The 19,981-nt window shown below is 31.0% G+C and overlaps 1 protein-coding gene and 1 long non-coding RNA gene across 4 annotated transcripts in view; one reads left to right on the forward strand and one right to left on the reverse strand.

Moving 5' to 3' along the window:
• Window positions 1-10,427, forward strand: part of LOC145283545 (uncharacterized) — a 50,253-nt gene extending 39,826 nt beyond the window's left edge. The window contains exon 3 of the long non-coding RNA XR_013868634.1: window positions 10,303-10,427. This is a non-coding gene — a long non-coding RNA (uncharacterized LOC145283545). The remainder of the gene's footprint in view (window positions 1-10,302) is intronic.
• Window positions 3,572-19,981, reverse strand: part of LOC145283543 (cytosolic purine 5'-nucleotidase-like) — a 1,063,943-nt gene continuing 1,047,533 nt past the window's right edge. For all 3 annotated transcript variants that reach the window (XM_080132414.1, XM_080132415.1, XM_080132416.1), the window contains exons 12-18: window positions 19,873-19,968; window positions 16,902-16,968; window positions 13,834-14,056; window positions 12,285-12,345; window positions 9,869-9,926; window positions 6,236-6,354; window positions 3,572-3,903 (exon numbers count right to left, since the gene is read on the reverse strand). In XM_080132414.1, coding sequence (XP_079988540.1) covers window positions 3,631-3,903; window positions 6,236-6,354; window positions 9,869-9,926; window positions 12,285-12,345; window positions 13,834-14,056; window positions 16,902-16,968; window positions 19,873-19,968 — 897 coding nt within the window. In that variant the 3' untranslated portion in view covers window positions 3,572-3,630. The remainder of the gene's footprint in view (window positions 3,904-6,235; window positions 6,355-9,868; window positions 9,927-12,284; window positions 12,346-13,833; window positions 14,057-16,901; window positions 16,969-19,872; window positions 19,969-19,981) is intronic.

Below are 19,981 nucleotides of genomic sequence, written 5' to 3' on the forward strand. Positions count from 1 at the left end.
TAAGATTAAAGACCAGAGATAGAAATATTATGTGGGAGTCACCCATCTTTTCGGTTTTCTAATTGAGAAATTGACCATTGGTTTAAAAATTATAAGATATTTTGTGTACTTTTAAATTCATGAAGAATGAAAAAACTAAAACTAATAATTATAATTTTTAGTATTTTGTATCCTTTATAAGCACTGATATGTCTCAAAAAAGAAAAAAATTGTTGCAATTGAAATCGAGTTATATAATCTTGTAGGTTGCCTAATTGAGCAGTTGTTCATAGTCGTAGCTGGTAATATGATTAGGCTTTAGGCATATCTTTCAATATGTCCGCCAGTCTGTAGTTATGGTTTACACCAGCCAACCGTATTCTTGGTGTAGAGAAACCCGGATGTATTCATATTTATTACATCAAGTATATTTAAGACTTAAATGGAATAAAATAGTTTCATTTATGGATGCTGGCAACCTTAATGTGTTCATTGATCTTAGAAACAATCAGGGAAGCCAATGCCAACAAGAGAATCAAACCATTCAAAAAAGGCTGATTCGTATGCATTTATTTTTTTGGCAAAAAAAATGCTGCCATAACTTTTGCGCAAAGATGTAATTGTTCACATTTGAGACTCATATATGGAACTCAAGTGCGGCATTCATATGAAAAACTGCTGGTTTCGGCAACTGATACACATGGTAGATGTGGGATGGGGAAGAAAATGATGCAGAATAAAGACTATGCTAGGATTAGAATTTTTTTTGCGGTTTACTTAACATGCCGGAAAGTGCTAAATAGAAGTTTTGTGATTTAATTTTTTTTTTTGCGTAAATGCTGGCCAATTTTTTCAATGAAAAAGATAGTTAAAAATGTATTTTCGTTATTACAAATATAATTCAACGAAAAATTAATTAAAAAAAAAATATGAAAACAATATTATTTTTGTTGTTACAAAGAAAATACAATGAATAGTTATTGAACAATTTTTATGAAACTTTAAAAAAATTAAAATTCAATTAAAGCAAAAAAAAACACTCATTGTAAGGTAAGTTTCATGAACAAACAAATGATAGCAAACAAAAAATTGACTTTTTTTGTTCAAATAAAGATAGTTTATATATATATATATATATATATATATATATATATATATATATATATATATATAACTTTGTAAATTGTTCAAAACCAGTTAAATTAATTTATCCCTGAAGGATTGGAAAGTACTCGGACTTATGATAAATATGGTGATTACATCAGCCAGTTCCCACCAGAAGTGAAGACTATTATTCAGAAGTTGGAAAGGATCGAAAATAGAGTTAATAGGCAAAAAAACGTCTATTTTATTTAATGAAATATGCCATATATATATATATATATTACTAAACCAATGATAGTAAATAAATATTTTCTTAAATTATCTTGGCTGCTACGATTTCACTGACTAAGTGTTTTGGCACCTTTCGACATTTCATACAAACTACTCCAAAATTCTTATGATAACACGGTCCTTATTCTGTATAAGTACCAAGAAAAAACATAAGACAAAATTACATGACAGAAATACAACAGTGACAAGAACATATTACAAAAATCTATGAATAAATGTTACAAGAATTCAAAGTTTCACCAAGATAGTGTAGTGGCAGACTGTTTTTTTTTTCTCCATGGCAAAAACTGGGAAGGAGGTTTAATTATTTTAACCATTTATTTGCATTTCGCATTCCATGTTATTGACTGATTATTTATACATAAAATAGTAAAATTATCTAAAGAGTTTGAAAATTCTCTACACGAAACTATAGGCTAAAAAGGCAAATTTTGTTTGATTGGTGATTTTCTGCTTAAAGCATTTGCTTTTCAATTCCAATATTAAATCTCACACTAAACTTTTTTGGCTACAGACTTCTAATATTGCTTATATAATTCCAGAAATGTTGATAAACTCTGCATAAAGTAACAAGAAAAATTAATGATGAAAAGAAATGAATAAATTATACTATCAATTAATACATCAAAAATTCAAACAAGCAATTACAATAAAGAAAAATCCTTAACCCATGAATTTTCAAAGATACTCTTTTCATCAGAGGATAAACATTAGTAAAAAATGCAACAAAACAAAAAAGAAAATTAGCATGAATTTTAAATATATATTTTTATAAAATGAATACGTATTATATATGTTTGAAGCCAAAACAACGCATTATCACAAAATAAACAGACATTTATTTTGTTTGAAATTTATATTGAAATTAATTATTTCAATATAAATTTCAAACAAAATAAATATCTGTTTATTTTGTAATAATGCGTTGCTTTGGCTTCAAATGTATCTAATACGTATTCATTTTATAAAAAATATATATTTAAAATTCATGCTAATTTTCTTTTCTTTTTTTTTGCATTTTTTACTAATGTTGAGTCTATCTATGAAAATTCTTGGATTAAGGATTTTTCTTTATTATAATTCCTTGTTTTAAATTTTTCTGATGATTAAATATATATTATAATTCATTCAATTTTTATTATTTCTTTTATCTTGATAGGCTCGAATATAAAGATGAATATTATCTTTGTAATTATAATATATATATATATATATATATATATATATATATTATCTTTGTACTTATATATATATATATATATTATCTTTGTACTTATAATATATATATATATATATATATATATATATATATTATCTTTGTACTTATAATATATATATATATATGTCTATATGCTCTCTATATGAATGGAGCACTCTGATACAAGATTTTTGCTTCAAAAGAATTGAATTCTTTTTGTTATCAGTATCATAAAAATAAAAACAAATCACTGAAATGTGATATAATTTCTTCAACTTCAAGCAGCATATCTGGTGACTCAGTCGGTAGAGTATCAGATGCTTATGAAACTTTAACAAAATTAAAATTTGATTAAAGCTGTCACTTTATAACCTAACTACAATGATGTGTAGAGAGCTATATACTAAGATTATGGCTACATAAATATAATCATGTTTCCAGCCTAATGAGATCTGATATTGAAACAGTCCTATTTTTATTTATCATGGTATCCCCACTTATCAAGCCCAAAAGTCACTCGAGGACAAAGTTAAAATGAGTGTCATGTGGACAGTGAGACAACACCATGATGATTGGTAATAATGGTGGTGATTAGGTAGAATTTGATTACTTAATAGGGTGGTTCAACAAGAATTTGTTTACATTGGACTTGAAAGAAAAAGCAAAAAGGCTCCTTAAATTTATCATATTATACCAATTTCTCACAAGGATGCAGGTGGGATGGGGTTTATAAAACCCACCTCATTTTGACGGCCTTTTACCAAAAAAACTATTTTCATCACTGATTATAATCTAAAGTATGCAATAAAGAATTATATTAGAAAGCTAGAAATAATGATTTCAAAATAACTAAGTTTACGATATAATGTAATCTTTATAGAAAATTTTGGGGGAATATAAAAAAAATAACCCTTAAACCTTTAAAAAAAAGCATAAGAAACAAGAGATGAAGAAAATGAATAGAAATAATCAAATTAAATATATTCTAGAAATCACATATAAAAGGAAATAAAAAAAAAGTTTATTAATAAAAGAGAAATATATTTTTTTGTCTAAAACTAATTTTCTTCATCTTCATCTTCTTGGTTCTCCTCAATCTTACTGCCATCTTCCTCCTCGTCAAACTCTAGAATCTGAGTGATCTCCTTCGGGGTGTTTGCGTAGAGGTTAGGCACAAGGCTATCAGCACGCTGTAGAGGTTTCCGTTTGTTCATTGAGGCATCCAGGGCCGCACCAGAAAGATTTTCAGTGTAAGAACGGGAACGGCTGGCCATCAGGTCACTACCTTCTTCGATGTTGATCTCGTGGGAAACGGTGGATTCATGCGCCATCTGAAAAATAGAAAGATGCAATTAATCATCTGCCATTATTTCGATGATCGTTAATCAAAGTTAGTTACAAGTTATAAAACAAAGTATTGGATATAAAATTTATTGTTGCCACATATGGTTTGGTTGTTTTGTTTTACAGAATATCAAACCTTTATGGATTATTTAATTCCAAATCCAATAATTTTGGTAAAAGTTTTATACTTCAAATATTTATTTATAGTTTGGTTGTTTTGTAGAATAAAATTGTTTTTGACATTATAGTACATAATTGAGTTTTGCAAAGGGGGGGGGCAATAACATCAATTAGTGCATTTTAGGTCAGGAAGCCAGCGTTTTCATTTTGTAACACCAGGGCCACATATAGACGTGTGCATCACACACTAGTCTTTCTCTATTAAAAGGGATCCAAAAAAGAGTCTCAAATCTGATAAGTTCCACACTGTCAACCAAGCTCCAACCTTTGTCCCATCACTACAGTGTTGCATTCTTCTGCTTCTTTTACAAGTATTTTTTGGGGGGGGGTCTATAGAGTTTCATTTTAATAGTAGTTTAAAATCAATAAATATTTATCATTAATACTAGTGATAGAAAATTTTGTTTTAAATAAAAACAAACAAAACAATTTAAAGAATCGTTTTTAAGCACCAGAAATATGACAATTTTTTTCCAAATCCAATACCGCCCAATATTTCTGATTTTTTAAAATACCAATTCCGATTGATCATCCCAATACTAACCAGTATAAAGTAAAGTATTTAATATAAAATTGATTGCTGTCACATATGGGCTGGTGCATCAACCCTTAGTTTCTGTAGTTGACCGGATCCAAAGTACAGTCTCTAATCTAATCGGTTCCACACTATCAAACAAGCTCCAACCCCTGTGCCACTGCCATAATGATGCATGCTTGTGTGTTTTTGTTTTTTTTACAGAATGTGCTCCAACACGCTTATAGCGCTGTTGTCTTCTTGACGTGACCAAGTCTTCACTGTAGAAGTTTCCCAATCTGGACAGCCTTTGATTCTAATAGTTTCTTCCCTTGAGCTTTTGAATTCTTTCCCTATTTATTGTTTCCCTGACTGTACTAAAAATGTAATGTGAACATCTCTATTGCTTAATTCATTACTTAGTGTGTTATTCCTTATGCTTTGGTAGCAATATGTCTTGTTTGTGGAGGATAAGAATTAAAAAAAAAAAGCATAGTAGACCGGTTTGGAGCAAATTCTCACAAATATTACAAAAATGTCCATATTTTATTGCATTAAAGACAAAAACACATATTGTTGATTTACTCTTCACATAACTTCAAGCGTAGACACACAGCAGTTTATCAAAACTATCATCTTTTTTTCCAGTCAATAATTTACAACAATAAGCAAGGGAGATTACTCTAAGAACTTAAACTTGAAATGAAACAATTGTGAAGTACATTTAACATTTGCATGTTTTGACTAAGGAGTCACTTGAAAAATCACTTGTTAATAAGAGTAAATCAGATGATAAGATTAATACTATGAGAAGATTGGAAATCTCTACATACTATTCATTGAAAATAACAGCCGACCTAGAAAACAACTCTAGAATTGAAAGCCTTGTTTAATTTAAGAAGAGTTTCCAATGAGTAGTTATTCTGTAGAAGTCCTGGAGATAAAGAGTTTTTGATGGTAGCTGTTCTGTATAAATCTCAGACTTTATAATTTTGCAGGCAAAGAGCAAAAGATCTTTCTCGTGTGGATAAGTTCTGGTTTCTGATTGGTTGCTAGCAGAACGTGACTCCATTTGATTGGTCGGTTACTATCGCCAGTGTCTATAAGTAGACACTTCCAATTTTTTTTTTTTTTTTGAATCATATACTTTCATTATATCAAAAATATTGCAATGGCAACAATTCTTCTCTCTTTGTCAGAAGCATCCTTTGTGGAATGTGAGAACTAAAGGACCAAGAATGTAAACCCATGTGTGTCCAACTTGCCCAAGGGTGTCCACAATGATTTATTATCCAGCCTAGGACAACAGAAATAGAAAGTTTTCTGAAAGATTATATTTAACTGACTCATAGGATTCTAACTTTGGGTCAAATTTATGCTAGCTAACTAAAGGGTAACTCTGGGTCAGAGTGGACCTAGAAGTAAGAGGTAAGTCAGGGTCAGAAGTGAACTGCATACTTTCCAAAGCTCCCAATAGGGCCCCCATTACCAGATATACTTTTAGGTCACGTCCAGGACCTCTGATTGGAGTATTAACCCTCAAAATTAGCATGTGTAAAAATATAATAAGGTGTTTTTTCACAATGGAATGGTTGTTAGGAATCAAAGAAAGGTATTTTGCTTACCAGCATTGAAGGCGCTCTAAAAACGTAACTGAACGGATAATAAAGTAAGTTCAGGATGGAACATGCATATAAATCTGCGTAACGCATAACTTGGCCACCAAAAAATGTTTGTCGGGAACCTGAAAAAAATTAAAAACAGATTAGGAAAATATACAGAATTCCTTTTCATGATAATCAGTAAAATTTTTGTCTTTATAAAGTTTGTAATGATTACTACTTGTCGTAAAAATGTTTTGTTATCTGCCCACCCTACAGATAACAATGAACGCTTCCACTTACTAACAAGACTTGAAGATTATGTACACTTGGCAGTTGGACTGACATATAACCACTTCTCTTTATTTGTTGTATTTGCTTTTCAGTTCGATATGTTTTCTTTCCAGTAAATAACAATTTGTGTCTTTCTTCTGAACTCTGGAGATCAGGGATTATTAAGGAACTTAAATTTTTGTCACTTACAACACTTATTATTGACCTTCAGAAAACCTTATTTTTTTATTTATTTTTTTTTTTTAGCTTAATACAATGTGAAACCCCTTCCCGCTTCTAAAAATGTCTCCTATAAAATTAACAATTCATTTTGCAATCCAACCATATTTGAAACAAATAAATGTTAGTCTATACCTGACCTGTCCAACAAGTTTCAGTTGTAAATGTCCAACAGTCTTTGTTTTATCACATTCAATGATAAACATGTCTAAATATGACATGCAAAACTGTCAATAATCCTGAAACACTCTTGTCTTGGCACTTTTCTGATTGTGCTGTGATTCTTCTCTTCAGTCTATGAATTGTTCAAGATGAATCCACAGATAAAACAAGTTAAGATTATGCAAGTATGAAGCCTATTCAGCACCATACCTCCTGCTGAAGATACAATCACCATGACAACATGAATGACAATAAAGCAAAGACTGTTAGAAAGGTAAGTGCTTGGATGAACCTAAAGCACTAGTACCCTCCTCGATGTAAATACCCCCCCCCCCCCAACAAACCAGACAAGCAGTAAAATTCCCACCCTTGTACTGAAAAGATCTCTAGATGCGGAAAAGTCTTCTATTCAAACAGCTTCTTCCTTTGAATTCCTGAACTTTGGAATTTCCTCCTACTGACATGCAGAAGTTTCACTAAGGGATGGTGGCAATTTTCATGTGGTCCCTGCTGTAAGTACCCAATGTCTTCTAGAAAAAAATCTAACTAGATAGATAGGAGAGAAACCAATGCCAACAATAGAATCATCTGATTCATATGGAATGAATGAACAAGTTATGGCTGAAATTCATAATATAATAATCAATAGCAAATTTGCCCTATTATTATTATTATAATAATAATAATAATAATAATAAGCATAATAATAATAATAAGCATAATAATAATAATAAGCATAAAATCTGCATAAATTAAAACATCATATTTAAAGATGAGGATTGGTTGTTCATATTATTTGGATTCATCAGACTCTTGAGTGTCATTTTCACAACGTTTTGGTCAATGTAACCTCCGACCTTCTTCAGGTATATCTTGTCGAACTTGGCAATTTAGACAGAATTTTGAACACAACCCTTTATTTCACAGGGGTAGCATACTCTCGTTCCATCAGCTATGATTGGATAGAGGTTCTAAGTAATTCACAATTGTATTTTTTGCCCACACTGATCAACCTTCAACCTTTAAGAAAATATCACTTTTACAATTGACTTTTCCAAGTACTCTAACCACTGCACCTCAGACCCTTGCAAACAGTTCTAGTATGAATTTTAGGAGCCTTAAACCTATTTTTATTTCTAGTTGTAAATATCACTAATTATTATTACGGTGTATATATATATATACACACACACACTCCCTAGTTCGACAAGATACACCTGAAGAAGGTCGAATAACCAATCTTCATCTCAAAAATTCAGAAACGTTTTAATTTATGCAAATTTTGTATTTATTAATACAGCGCAAATTTGCTATTGATTATTATATTGTGCCCAATATATATAGTAATGATTTAAAAAGGTAAAAAAAAAAAAATGACTTTCGTGCCATCAGCTGAAATCAAAACCAAAACATTCAGCGCTCCAGCCATAGTCGTTATTTAGTGCTCCAGGCTTCATCAATACTGTCTGAGCTATGGTCAGATGGATAAAAAAATAAGCGACTTTAAGATAAAAATGTATATGTACGCATGCTAAGACGATAGTCGATTTACCTCTATCTAGATCAACTGCTTTTTATTTCCAATTTTAACAGCTATTTTTACAAGCTAAAAACCAAATCGAAAGTGTGCTACAAGTTTAAATACCCAATATATCAAATTTCAACTTTGCAGAACAAATATTCAGAGAAAAGTTTGGTGGAGACATTTTGCACACATGCACACACATATATATATTAAAAATATTTCTGTGTGCTAAAACGTTTTCATCTTAAATTCTTAAATGTTTAATTTTGAGCAGGCACAAAAGATAATGTTTTATTCAACTTACCCTGCCAAGGTCAACTGTTTGGTTTTCAATTTTCACCTCTTACCAGCAATTTTTATTGGCTAAAAACCCAATCAAAAGTGTGCTACAGGTCCAAATACCCTATATATCAAATTTCAACTCTATAGACAAAAATATTCTGAGAGGAGTTTGGTAGAGACTTTTCAAACACATGCCGACAAGGTCACTTAAATGTAAAAATATGTCCATGTGCTAGAATGTCTTCAGCTTAAATTCTACACAATTATGCAGAATGTAGAAACTATACATAAATAGAATTCAGCATAATAATGAAATGAAGCCAATCATCTAATAAGAAACCATAAAAAGCGAATAAGTAATTAACGTTCGCTTTTCAAAGAAATATGCAAATTAGTTAACCTTCATGTAGTCGATTGTATATTCATGACTGAGTATATCGAAAAGTTTGTTTTAATAATTTTTAAATAGAAAAGGTAAACTTTTAATATCAATGGCTAAGCAAGAAAAAACAGCTAAAAAAATAGCAGGCCACCTGGCGTAGCCAGTCGTAAAATACCCATAAATATGATATTTAATTTATGCAGATTTCACATTTATTATTATAAGTGCCAATCCTTTAGTGGTTGTTATATTGTACCCAATTTAGTAAAAAAAAAAAAACCGGAAAGAAACTAACATGTGCATACGTGTATTATGTTTTTCCTAAACAGTTCACTTCTTGTAAGTAAAAACGGAAAATACTCAAGCTGAGATTGAAACCAAAACCTAAAGACAAGGAGTCAAGTATGATAACTATTAGGCCAATTGGACGTGATCTTTAAAAGGTGTTTTCATACTTATTCTTAACATAAGGAAGCTGTCATGTGAACGATTCATTCATGCACGCATGCACAGTTGTGAAACAGTTGACAAACAGATAAAACTCTGATGACTCCCCCCCCCACCCCAAGTACCAATTTTTCAATTATGATCCCTTACCAGCCCTTTATTTTGGATGAAAATCGATTAAAAAGTTTTCCACATGTCTGAATATCCTATATACTAAATTTCAATTTATAGATCAAAAATTCATTTAGTATATAGGTTGAGACTTGTCTTTACACACACACATTCTCACTTTTATAAATATATAATAATAATAATAATAATTTGTAAAAAGAAGAAAAAAACTAACCACTTCTAAAAAGACTTCCAAGTACGCCATATTCCATGTCCATTTCGTGAGTGACAGACTGTTGACAAAAAAAGAGAAAACAAAATCTTTAAATCTAACATTTTTACATTGTTTTTACATGCAGAAAAATCATCACATTTTTTTTTATTTTGATGAAATAAAATATTCCTAACGGATAATCTAATCTTTCTTTCAGATTTTAAAAGTCACACCTAAACAACATTTAAGCTGACAAATTAAATTTTGATTCTGACTGGCCAACTTTTATTTGTTGTTATTTGGTATCATGCTACGAGTTATTCCATTGATTTTGATATAAATGAACTGCAGCAAAATATTACATATACCTTTACTTTATATATCATTTTAAAGAGTGTTTTTCGCTTGATCTAATCATTTAAATTACAATCGTTTTAAAACAATTGTCTTTTCAGAACGTTGAATACAAGATGGAAAAAAAGCAAACACACTACTGAATGCACAACATAATGGTGGTTTAAGAAATTTCATGGTGGCAATGAGTCTTGAAGATGATGCATGTAGTGGTCGGCCATTAGATGTTGACAACAATCATTTAAGAGCATTAGTCAAAGCTGAGTATAGCAGCCATCAGATGTTGATTAAGAGCCTTAGTTGAAGCCAATCCATACACAACTGTTCAAGAACTTGCTTCTGAATTAAATGTAACGTATACAACGATTTCCAACCACTTGATTGGAAAGACAATAAATCTTGATAAATTGAATGATAACTAAAAGAAACGGCATTATGAGGTGTCATCTTCCCTTCTTTTACGCAACAAGAATGACCTGTTTTTCGATCAGATTGTGACTTGCAATAAAAAAAATGGGTTCTTTACGACAATCGGCAACGCTTAATTCAGTGGTTAGACACAACAAAGCTCCATGACACTTTCCAAAGCCAGAGTTCCATCAAAAGTAGGTCATGCTGTTTGGTGGTTTGTGACCAGTCTCTTCCATTACAGGTTTTTTGAATGCAGACAAAACCATTATGGCGGCGAAGTACTGTCATCAAATGCATCAATTAGTCAACAGAAAAGACCCAATTCTTCTCCACGATAATGGCCGACTGCACGTTGCTAAACAGATCCTGCAGAAGTTGAACGAATTGGGCTACAAAACTGCCATACTCTCCAGATCTCTCACCTACCGACTACCACTTTTTCAAGCATCTCAACAACTTTCTGCATGAAAAATGTATCAAAAACCTAAGTGATATCAAAAACATCTTCAGCAACTTTGGCGCCATGAGAATGCAAGATTTTTATGCTATTGACATTTATACATTTGTTTTGCATTGGCAAAGGTGTGTTCATTCTGATGGTGCTTATTTCGATCAATATTTTTTTGTTTGAGCCGAGATATGTTCATCTAGATTTAAAAGTTAAAAACAGCAAGAACATTTTTTTGTCAACCTGATAGATGAACAAAGGGAAAAAAAACAATGAAAATAATAAAATACAGGAAAGAATTTTGTTATAAGCAAAAAATGGGAGATATGATTTAAATAAAAAACTGATGCTGATAACAATAAAGAAGAGAAAGTATTTTTTTTTTTGTAAATTTTATCTTGATTAATTGTTTCATCTTGATTAATTGTTTCATCTCGATTAACAGTAAACTTTACTTTGTGTATGACCACAGTAGGAAATTAATTATTAATTTTATTCATAAAAATGGGAGGTGACGGTAGTCTAGTGGTTAATAATATGGACTGACAACCTGGGCGTCCAAAGTTTGAACCCAGTTCGTTTCACAAAAATCACTTTCACATAGGATGCTGGCAACCTTCACATGGTCCCTTCTATAATCCCTAATGTCTTTCTAGAAAGAAATCTGTCTGTAAAAATACAGAGGAAACCAATGCCAACACTAGAATCTTCGGATCCATACGATATGATGATTGATAAAATTAAATTACTTGCTACTCTTCTGGGCAACGCTGGGTAACCCTGCTAGTTTATGAATAAAACCATGGTTCTGGGTTTTTCAGAGCTTAATCTGATGGGAAAAAAAACAATTCATTGAAGAAGTCTGTTGAAAACTTCTTGAATTTATAACCAACAAAAAATGTGTTTGGAAAATAGGCAGAAACAATTGTATGAATAAAGATAAAAAAAAAAAAAAAAATGAAAATGAAACTTTTATTCAATTATTATATTTTGAATATGGAATTTAAAAAAACAAAACGTTTTTCCACAACACTAGTTGCCAACAACCACCCTGTAGAATGTAAATTAAACAACCACCCTGTAGAATGTAAATTAAAAACATTTTTCCAGTTTAGAAAAGAGGAATATATTTTTTTTTAATTTAACTTTGGCTAATATCAAATATTGGCAATAATCACGTTTTTAATAAACTATCAGCAGATTTGAATGCAATTGATTTCTTACCTTAATTTTTTCTTTATACAAAGAAATATCTGGACGTTCTTTGCTGCTGCTGTCCAAATTCCTGAAAAGAAAATTTATCAGAATTATTGTCTGCTTTAAAATGTCAGTCAGTCTGTAGATTTTATTTTTAAACTGATGATTCCCCACTTATAAAGGTCAAAAACCACTCTAGGATGAAGGTTAATGATCCTGGCATGACGGATTTTAAAGATTGTCAAATTTTTTCAGGAATAGTATAAAACCATTCTCTCACGTTGATTAACTGAGGTAACATGCCATTTTTTTTCTGATTTGTTTTTTAACTTTGTTTATTTTCATCTAACGATGATTTGGCTAGGAATCAAAAGTGTTAGTGATACATACGGAACATGGATTTATTTTTTTTTATTTTAACAAGAAAAAGTTATTCATAAAATCGAAAAATAATTTCTGTAGTGACGTTTCTGACATTTTTGAGATGAGGATTGATTATTCGTATTATTTGGATTCATTGGACTACTATTCTCATCTTGAGTGTGATTTTCACAATGTTTCGGTCGATGTAACCTCCCAACTTTTTCAGGTATATCTTGTCGAACTCGGAAATTAGGACGGAATTTCGAGCAGAACCCTTTATGTATTTTCGAGAGTAGAATGCTCTTGTTCTGTCAGCTAATTGTAATTGTAGTTGTATTTTTCGGTCGCCCACACTGAACCTTCAACCTTCAGGAGAATATCACTTCTTACAATTGATTTTTCCAAGTGATCTAACCACTGCGCCATATATATATATATATATATATATATTATGCTTATTACTTGTATATATTACCTATTGTTTATAATTAATGGTTCCCATATTGTATTAAATCCTATACTAGGTCTACTTAGTAATTGGTTATTCCCAGCTTTTTGATGTTCTTCTAACCGTACTTTTAATGGATGACACATCTCACCTTTGTATAGTTTTCCACATTCACATGAGATTTCATATACACAGTTCTTAGTCATAATTAGTGGTGTCTTTTTGTGTCTGGTCCATATTTCTTGGAGCTGATGCCAAAAGATAAACATTTTATCTCTAAAAAAAATCACTTGCAAATGTGGCTGTTTCTCTCTCTTTCTCTGTCTCTCTCTATATATATAGGGTGCCCTGCGCCTATAGTTACATTTTCTTTGGAGTTTTAAATTCTCTTGGTTCATACTATTCAGCTTTAAATTATTTGAGGATATTATTATATATTTAATGTTTAGTACAGTGAAATAACATACCTTTATTGTATTTTATTGATTTTTTTACTAAGTATCGCATTCTCTTGAAAATCATTATTATTTCATAAAATTCCTTAGTTTTTACACTAGTTTTTACAGAGTTTTCCTTTAGGCCATATTGTAGTATATTGTTTCTTTTAATTTAATTTCTACTTTAATTATAGTAAGAGTTATCTTCACTTGAATATTTTATACCTTCCTGATCCTCATTATAATATTCCTTATTTTCATTAAATATATTTTTACTAGCAGATAGTTTTGATGTGTGTGTGTGTGCAATCTTTCTGAAAATGCTTACCTGTATTCTTCAGCAATTTCTGCATCATATTCATCCAATTTATCAAAAAGTGATCTCTTGCTGGTCCAAACTTTCAGCTCCTGAGTAATTTCTGGAACAATTAAAAACGTCTTCCATCCTTTTGTCTTTTTGGATTTCAGAATGTCTCCAAATATATGATCGCCAACGTAAAGGATATCTTTGCCATAGGCGCCCATCAACTCTGTGAAAACTGATACTGAACCTGAAACAAATATTTCATAAGACATAAAGCACCTATTAGAATGTAGAAAGGTTGATAAATCATTCCTACGAACACTAAAAAGCAAATGGCTTTAATTGCTAAACTTTTTTTTTTCTCCACTTTGTTGCAATTCGCTTTCCTCCTCACTCGCAAAAGCAAGAAGGAAGTTTTCACAGGAACGTGTGAACTCCAAATATTTTCCCACCGATGAAAATCGTTTCAAGATCCAAGAAATAACACATAAGTAACACAGTGCAAATTTATCAAATCCTATGAGACCTTGTCACCAAAATTAGTTTTCTCGAGACTCCACCATCTGCACTTACATGGAAAAATCCAAGAATGTCTGCTTAGCAACCCCCACTCCAGTGGGCGTGAACAGAAGGACTAAATGACTCACATGCAAACCTTATTCACTTTGTGCATGCATTCCTATACAAGAGTCAAGCAAACAGAAACACATATTATTCATTCTATGACGACTAGTCACTCAACTTTATTTACCCCCAAAATTGTTTGCAATATGAATATTTATTAACATGAAAATAACTTCTATATTCTTATCTCTTATTTTGTTATAAAATTTCGTTGTTCTCAATTTTTTCCATTTACAAAACTATGTTCATGTTTTTAGTTAGCACTTGCTAACTGATGACCTTCTATTCTTTTAATTTTTCATCTATTTCCATTTTTATATGTATACCTGCCTATATATATTGATCATTTTCTTCTTTTGCTAAAATAACTTTTATACACAATTCGTATTAACTGCTGATGTGATTCTTGGCAATATCCTATCGTCATAACAAGATAGTCCCTGGTCTTGGTAGAGACTATGCCACAAGAATTAAATTTTCAGACAAGTTGTCATGAATTTTAAAAAGTAATGATCAAATTATACTGTAAATAATTTAAAAGAAAAACAAGTTTTCAAAAAGTATATATTATTTCGTACCATATCTACTTCGTCATTAAAGAAAAAACTCGAAAGTATTTATGGAATTTAAATTTAAATAAGACATCATTTCGAGTTTATTGTAAGGTGACTTACTTAACATATCTGTCAAATTAATATTGATGAAAAAATGTAAATATCTTTTTTACAAAAAATTAAATAAAGAAAAGACAAAAGATGCGTATGTGTGTGAAGGGCGTCAATAAGTCAAATAAAATGAATGTAAAACGACCCCTGAGCAACACTGGAAAGATACAACTACAGCTGTCCTCAAGGGTCAGTGGCATAGTGGATAAAGTACTTGGTATAATTCAGTTGTAAGTTACATTCTTCTGGAGGTTTAATATTCAGTGCAGGTGAAACTAAAACTGCAATTGCTCATGACTGGGTTGAAATCCTAAGTAAACTTCTACTCAGTCATGGCTGACGGAATGAGAGCATGCTACCTGCATGAATTAAATAAAGGATTCCATTTGAAATTCCAAGCAGGTTCTGGGGTTTAGATTAACTAAAAGAAAAGATAAAGGATATGAATGTGTTTGTGACAAGGTGTGCATGTGTGTGTGTGGGGGGGGGGGTCAACAAGTCAAATAAAATGAAAGTAAAAGGAATCCCGAGCAGCATTGAGTAGATATAACTAATAATGAAAAAAAACATCAATTCAAACAATTCAGAGAACAAATTGGAAATAATATTAGAAATTCTTATTTGGATTCAGCCGACTACTGTTCTCATCTTGAACGTCATTTTCACCATGTTTTGGCCGATGTAGTCCTGACCTTCTTCAAGTGTATCTTGTTGAACTCTGGAATGTTTCTGTCAAACTCGGGAATCTTATGTTTACAAGAACCCATGGCACAGTGGTTAGAGTACTTAGAAAACTTCGATTGTAAAAAGTGATATTCTTCTGAAGGTTTAAAGTTCAATCCTCAGTGTAGGTGACCAAAAAATACAATTGCAAATTACTTAGGACCTCTATCCAGTCATAGCTAATGGAATGAGAGCATACTACCACCCGTGAAGTAAATAAAGGTTTCCATTCGAAATTTTATGCAGATTTCCAAGTTTGACAGAAACATTCCTGAGTCAAAGGTTACATTGATCAAAATGTTGTGAAAATGACATTTAAGATGAATAAGAGTCATAAAAGTCCAAATAATACGAATGACCAATCCTCCTCTCAAAAATTCAGAAACACAATTATTAGAAATGTAATTAAATAATTCTTTAATTTTAGCAAAAACACATTTCTTTATAAATTAAACCTTTCATCACTAGTATAATGTGATTGGCTTAGTTAACAAGCTTAATCACCTATACATGGCCTGTATACAACAATCTGGCACTCTGAAGAATAACTGCAGTTATAGTCAAGATTGCCTTCTTTTTTTTTTTTTTTGACTATCGGTTTCTGTTGTTCATTTGACTAAATAATTATACATTATCAAGCGGACAAAAAAGCTGCTCTTAATATGAAGAAAGAGGAGGCTTTCACATTATCTAAAAGGTTGGTTGGTGGGTTTATGGCATATCAACTCATTTCAGGTTATTTAATGCCGAATCCAGTTATTTTGAAGAAAAATGTTTTAATAGAATATTTTTTTTTCAAGTCGGTTTCTATTTAACCCATAGTTGGGAGTGAGACTTTAACAGGTACTACCACTCTGGGTCAGAGTGGACCTGGGAGCAATACAATTAAAGAGTGGCTCCACATTCCCCAAAGCCCACAAGCTGGGGCCTCACCATCATATCCAGGACCTATCTAGAAGGAAGATAATCATTAATCACAAGGAACCATATCTTGGTTGTCACCGTAGTCTCATCTGCAGAGCAAAAACCAGTCAAAAGGAGCAAACAATCTTGACTATAATCATAATTTCAATTCTATACCTCCTGAGTAGACTTGTCCAGTTTTGATTGGACCGGTATGTGTTCCAATCTTCAAGGCACCAGTTTCCTAAAATATCAAAAAGAAAAAATAATTCAATACAAACATATAAACAGGTAAATTGTCTAGACATAAAAGAACATCATTCAACTTTTTAAAAAATTGTGTTTTTATTTTTTTATAGACAAATACTTTTTGGGGATTTTTGTTTCAAACAGTAAAAGTATTCTTACTTTCGCTTTTGAGTAATTTTACAAAATGATAATAGAAATTATTTTACAAAATGATAATAGAAATTATTTTTCGTATAATTTGAGATTCTTAGTCAATAACTCAAAATCCAACCATAAATTGATTTATTAATTGTTTATTATTTGTTAAAAGTAAAAGAAAATATAGTTACTTAGTGCTTTAATATTTCATTACATTTAAAAGTAAAGCCACAATGTCTGTCTGCCTCTCTCTCTCTCTCTATATATATATATATATATATATATATATATATATATATATATATAGGGTGCGTAAGGTATTTGAGGACACACATGTTTGTAATTTAAATAAAAAATATACTAATTAATGTTATTTTGCTTTTAGAAGATTCCATGGCAAATACTACTACAATTAATAAAATAAAAAGACACGATGTAATAGTGTTTATAAAAGCCAAACACAGCAATTCAGAAATTGCAAGATTTCTAAAAGTATCTAATGATGATTTTCTATATTGTTAGCAGCACAGAGCACATCATGCTTCCTCATTTTTTTTCCACAGGGTCTTAGTCAATAGTCTATCAATAGTCTATGCGAAGACTCTTCAAACCATTGTTAAGCCTTGGATAAATAACGTAGCTAATGGAAGGGGCGATGTCTTTCAACAAGATTTGGCACCATTCCATTAAGCTCTCAAAACCTAGAATTAGATGACTGAGAATTTTCATGATCATGTCACACCAAACTTATGGTCTCTTAACTCACCAGACCTTAATCCTTTCGATTATTACGTGTGAGGCATCATTGAAAATGAAGTTCATAAGCATCCGCATAACACCAAATCCTTTCTGATGGAATCAATATAGGACATTATTTATATTGCCTAAATAAATAAAGACCATCTTATCAAAGCTTGCAGTCGCTTTCAAATTCAAACTGAGTCGGTGATAGAAGCTGAAAGAAGATATACGCATAATAAAACATAGATTAATATGATTTTTTTTTCTTTGTTACAAGAAATTGTAAATTTTAACGATTTAAGTTTTATTTTCTGTTTTTCTAAAAGTGTTTGAGGTGTTCTCCCTCAGCTTACGCACCCTATATATATTAAATCGGAATACTGAAATGCCATAGGATTATGGATTGTATAATTCTGTAAACCTAAAGTCCAAATAAATATTAGTATCAATATTAATATCTAATGAGATGAGCCATTCATTGAAAATTCATGGATTAAGAAAAAAATTTTTAAAATTATTTGTATTCCTTTGTCAAACAGTAAATTTTGTTGTAATTCTACATAATTTAATTCAGAATGTATATAATATATAGCACTTGTTAAAGAAGGTTGGAGAATATGAATTTCACACAAGTTAAATATTTATACAATATTTTCATAGCATAATTTAAAAAAAAATGGCCCCACTTTTCTCAAATTATTAACTCACATATAACATTAATAATTTAAATGATTGTTAATTATCTTTGTTTTGCCAGTTGGCCATAGAGTCATTGCTGGATCTAATTCCCCTCAATGCTGTATAGTGATTCTTATTCCTCCCATCGTGCTGATGAGAAGGTTATGTCTAAATATACTCAATATCATCTCTGAAACGATTTTACACTATCCCTGGTTGTTTTTTGCCTTGATTTTATAAATGAACCTATATTAATTCATTTACTACACTTTAAAATATATATATATATATATATATATATATATATATATATATATATAGAGAGAGAGAGAGAGAGAGAGAATATTAAAAAGGAACAAACCGTATTATGTGTTCATCAACCTTTCGTCTTTATTTCGAGACTTCCTCTGGATGAATGAGATTAAGAAACAAAAAACACCAGTACAAAATATTTGAAACAACTATATGACGTCACTAAGATTTCCCTCTCTTTAACAGCGCAAGCCCCCCCCCCTCCTTTTTGAATTTCCAACGTCTTTTTCTGTTTTTTTTTTAAATAGAACAGCATCACACTTTGCACGTGAAACATTTTCAAATATTTTGTACTGGTGTTTTTTGTTTCTTAATCTCATTCATCCAAAGGAAGTCTCGAAATAAAGACGAAGCGTTGATGAACACGTAATACGGTTTGTTCCTTTTTTATTTCTCTATTTTGTCGGAATACTATTTCCATTATTTTCATCATATATATATATATATGTGTGTGTGTGTGTTTTACATTAGACCCTATCATGATACAGGGATGCTCGATATTGTAGATAGAGCATTATTACAAAAAATATTGAAATGTTAAAAAATAGTCAAGTTATCAACATCAAATGTGTAAGCTTGAAAACTGAACATTAATCCATAGATTTTCAACGATAAGCTCTTCTCATCGCCTTATCCACAAAGTTTTATTCTTGAATGTTTTATCGTCATTCAATGATATAGGGGACACTCTGATGATAATCTCATCAGTAGGAGTTGTGATTCTGAATGGGTGACCTCTTCATTTGACCTTAAACCTTCCTCACCCCTTTATTTTTATCTATATAGTACTGAGAGAAATGTATCAAAGTTATTATCAAAGTGTTTTTTGGTGATAAAATAAAGATCATTGGAAATTCATGGTCGGAACTTGGTGGATAAGTCAGGCATTTACTTAAGTCTATTTGTACAAAATATGGTTGGAATGCCGAAAGGATTTTGAATTGTATTAACGATTCCATTGGTGGCAATTTCTTTAGATCACCTGATACTATTAATTTTCAAATCATTGTCTGTGAAGTTGGTTACTTACCTGGTCGACTTGTCGAAGAATGGTTCCTTCTGTAAAGAAGAGGGGTTTCCTAGCATCAACAACAATATAATCAAAGTAAGAAGTCCACACGCGACCCTGAAAAACAAAA

This window comes from Euprymna scolopes, chromosome 8 (genome assembly GCF_053919585.1).
Source record: "Euprymna scolopes isolate OS-2025 chromosome 8, ASM5391958v1, whole genome shotgun sequence".
Taxonomy (NCBI): Eukaryota; Metazoa; Mollusca; class Cephalopoda; order Sepiida; family Sepiolidae; genus Euprymna; species Euprymna scolopes.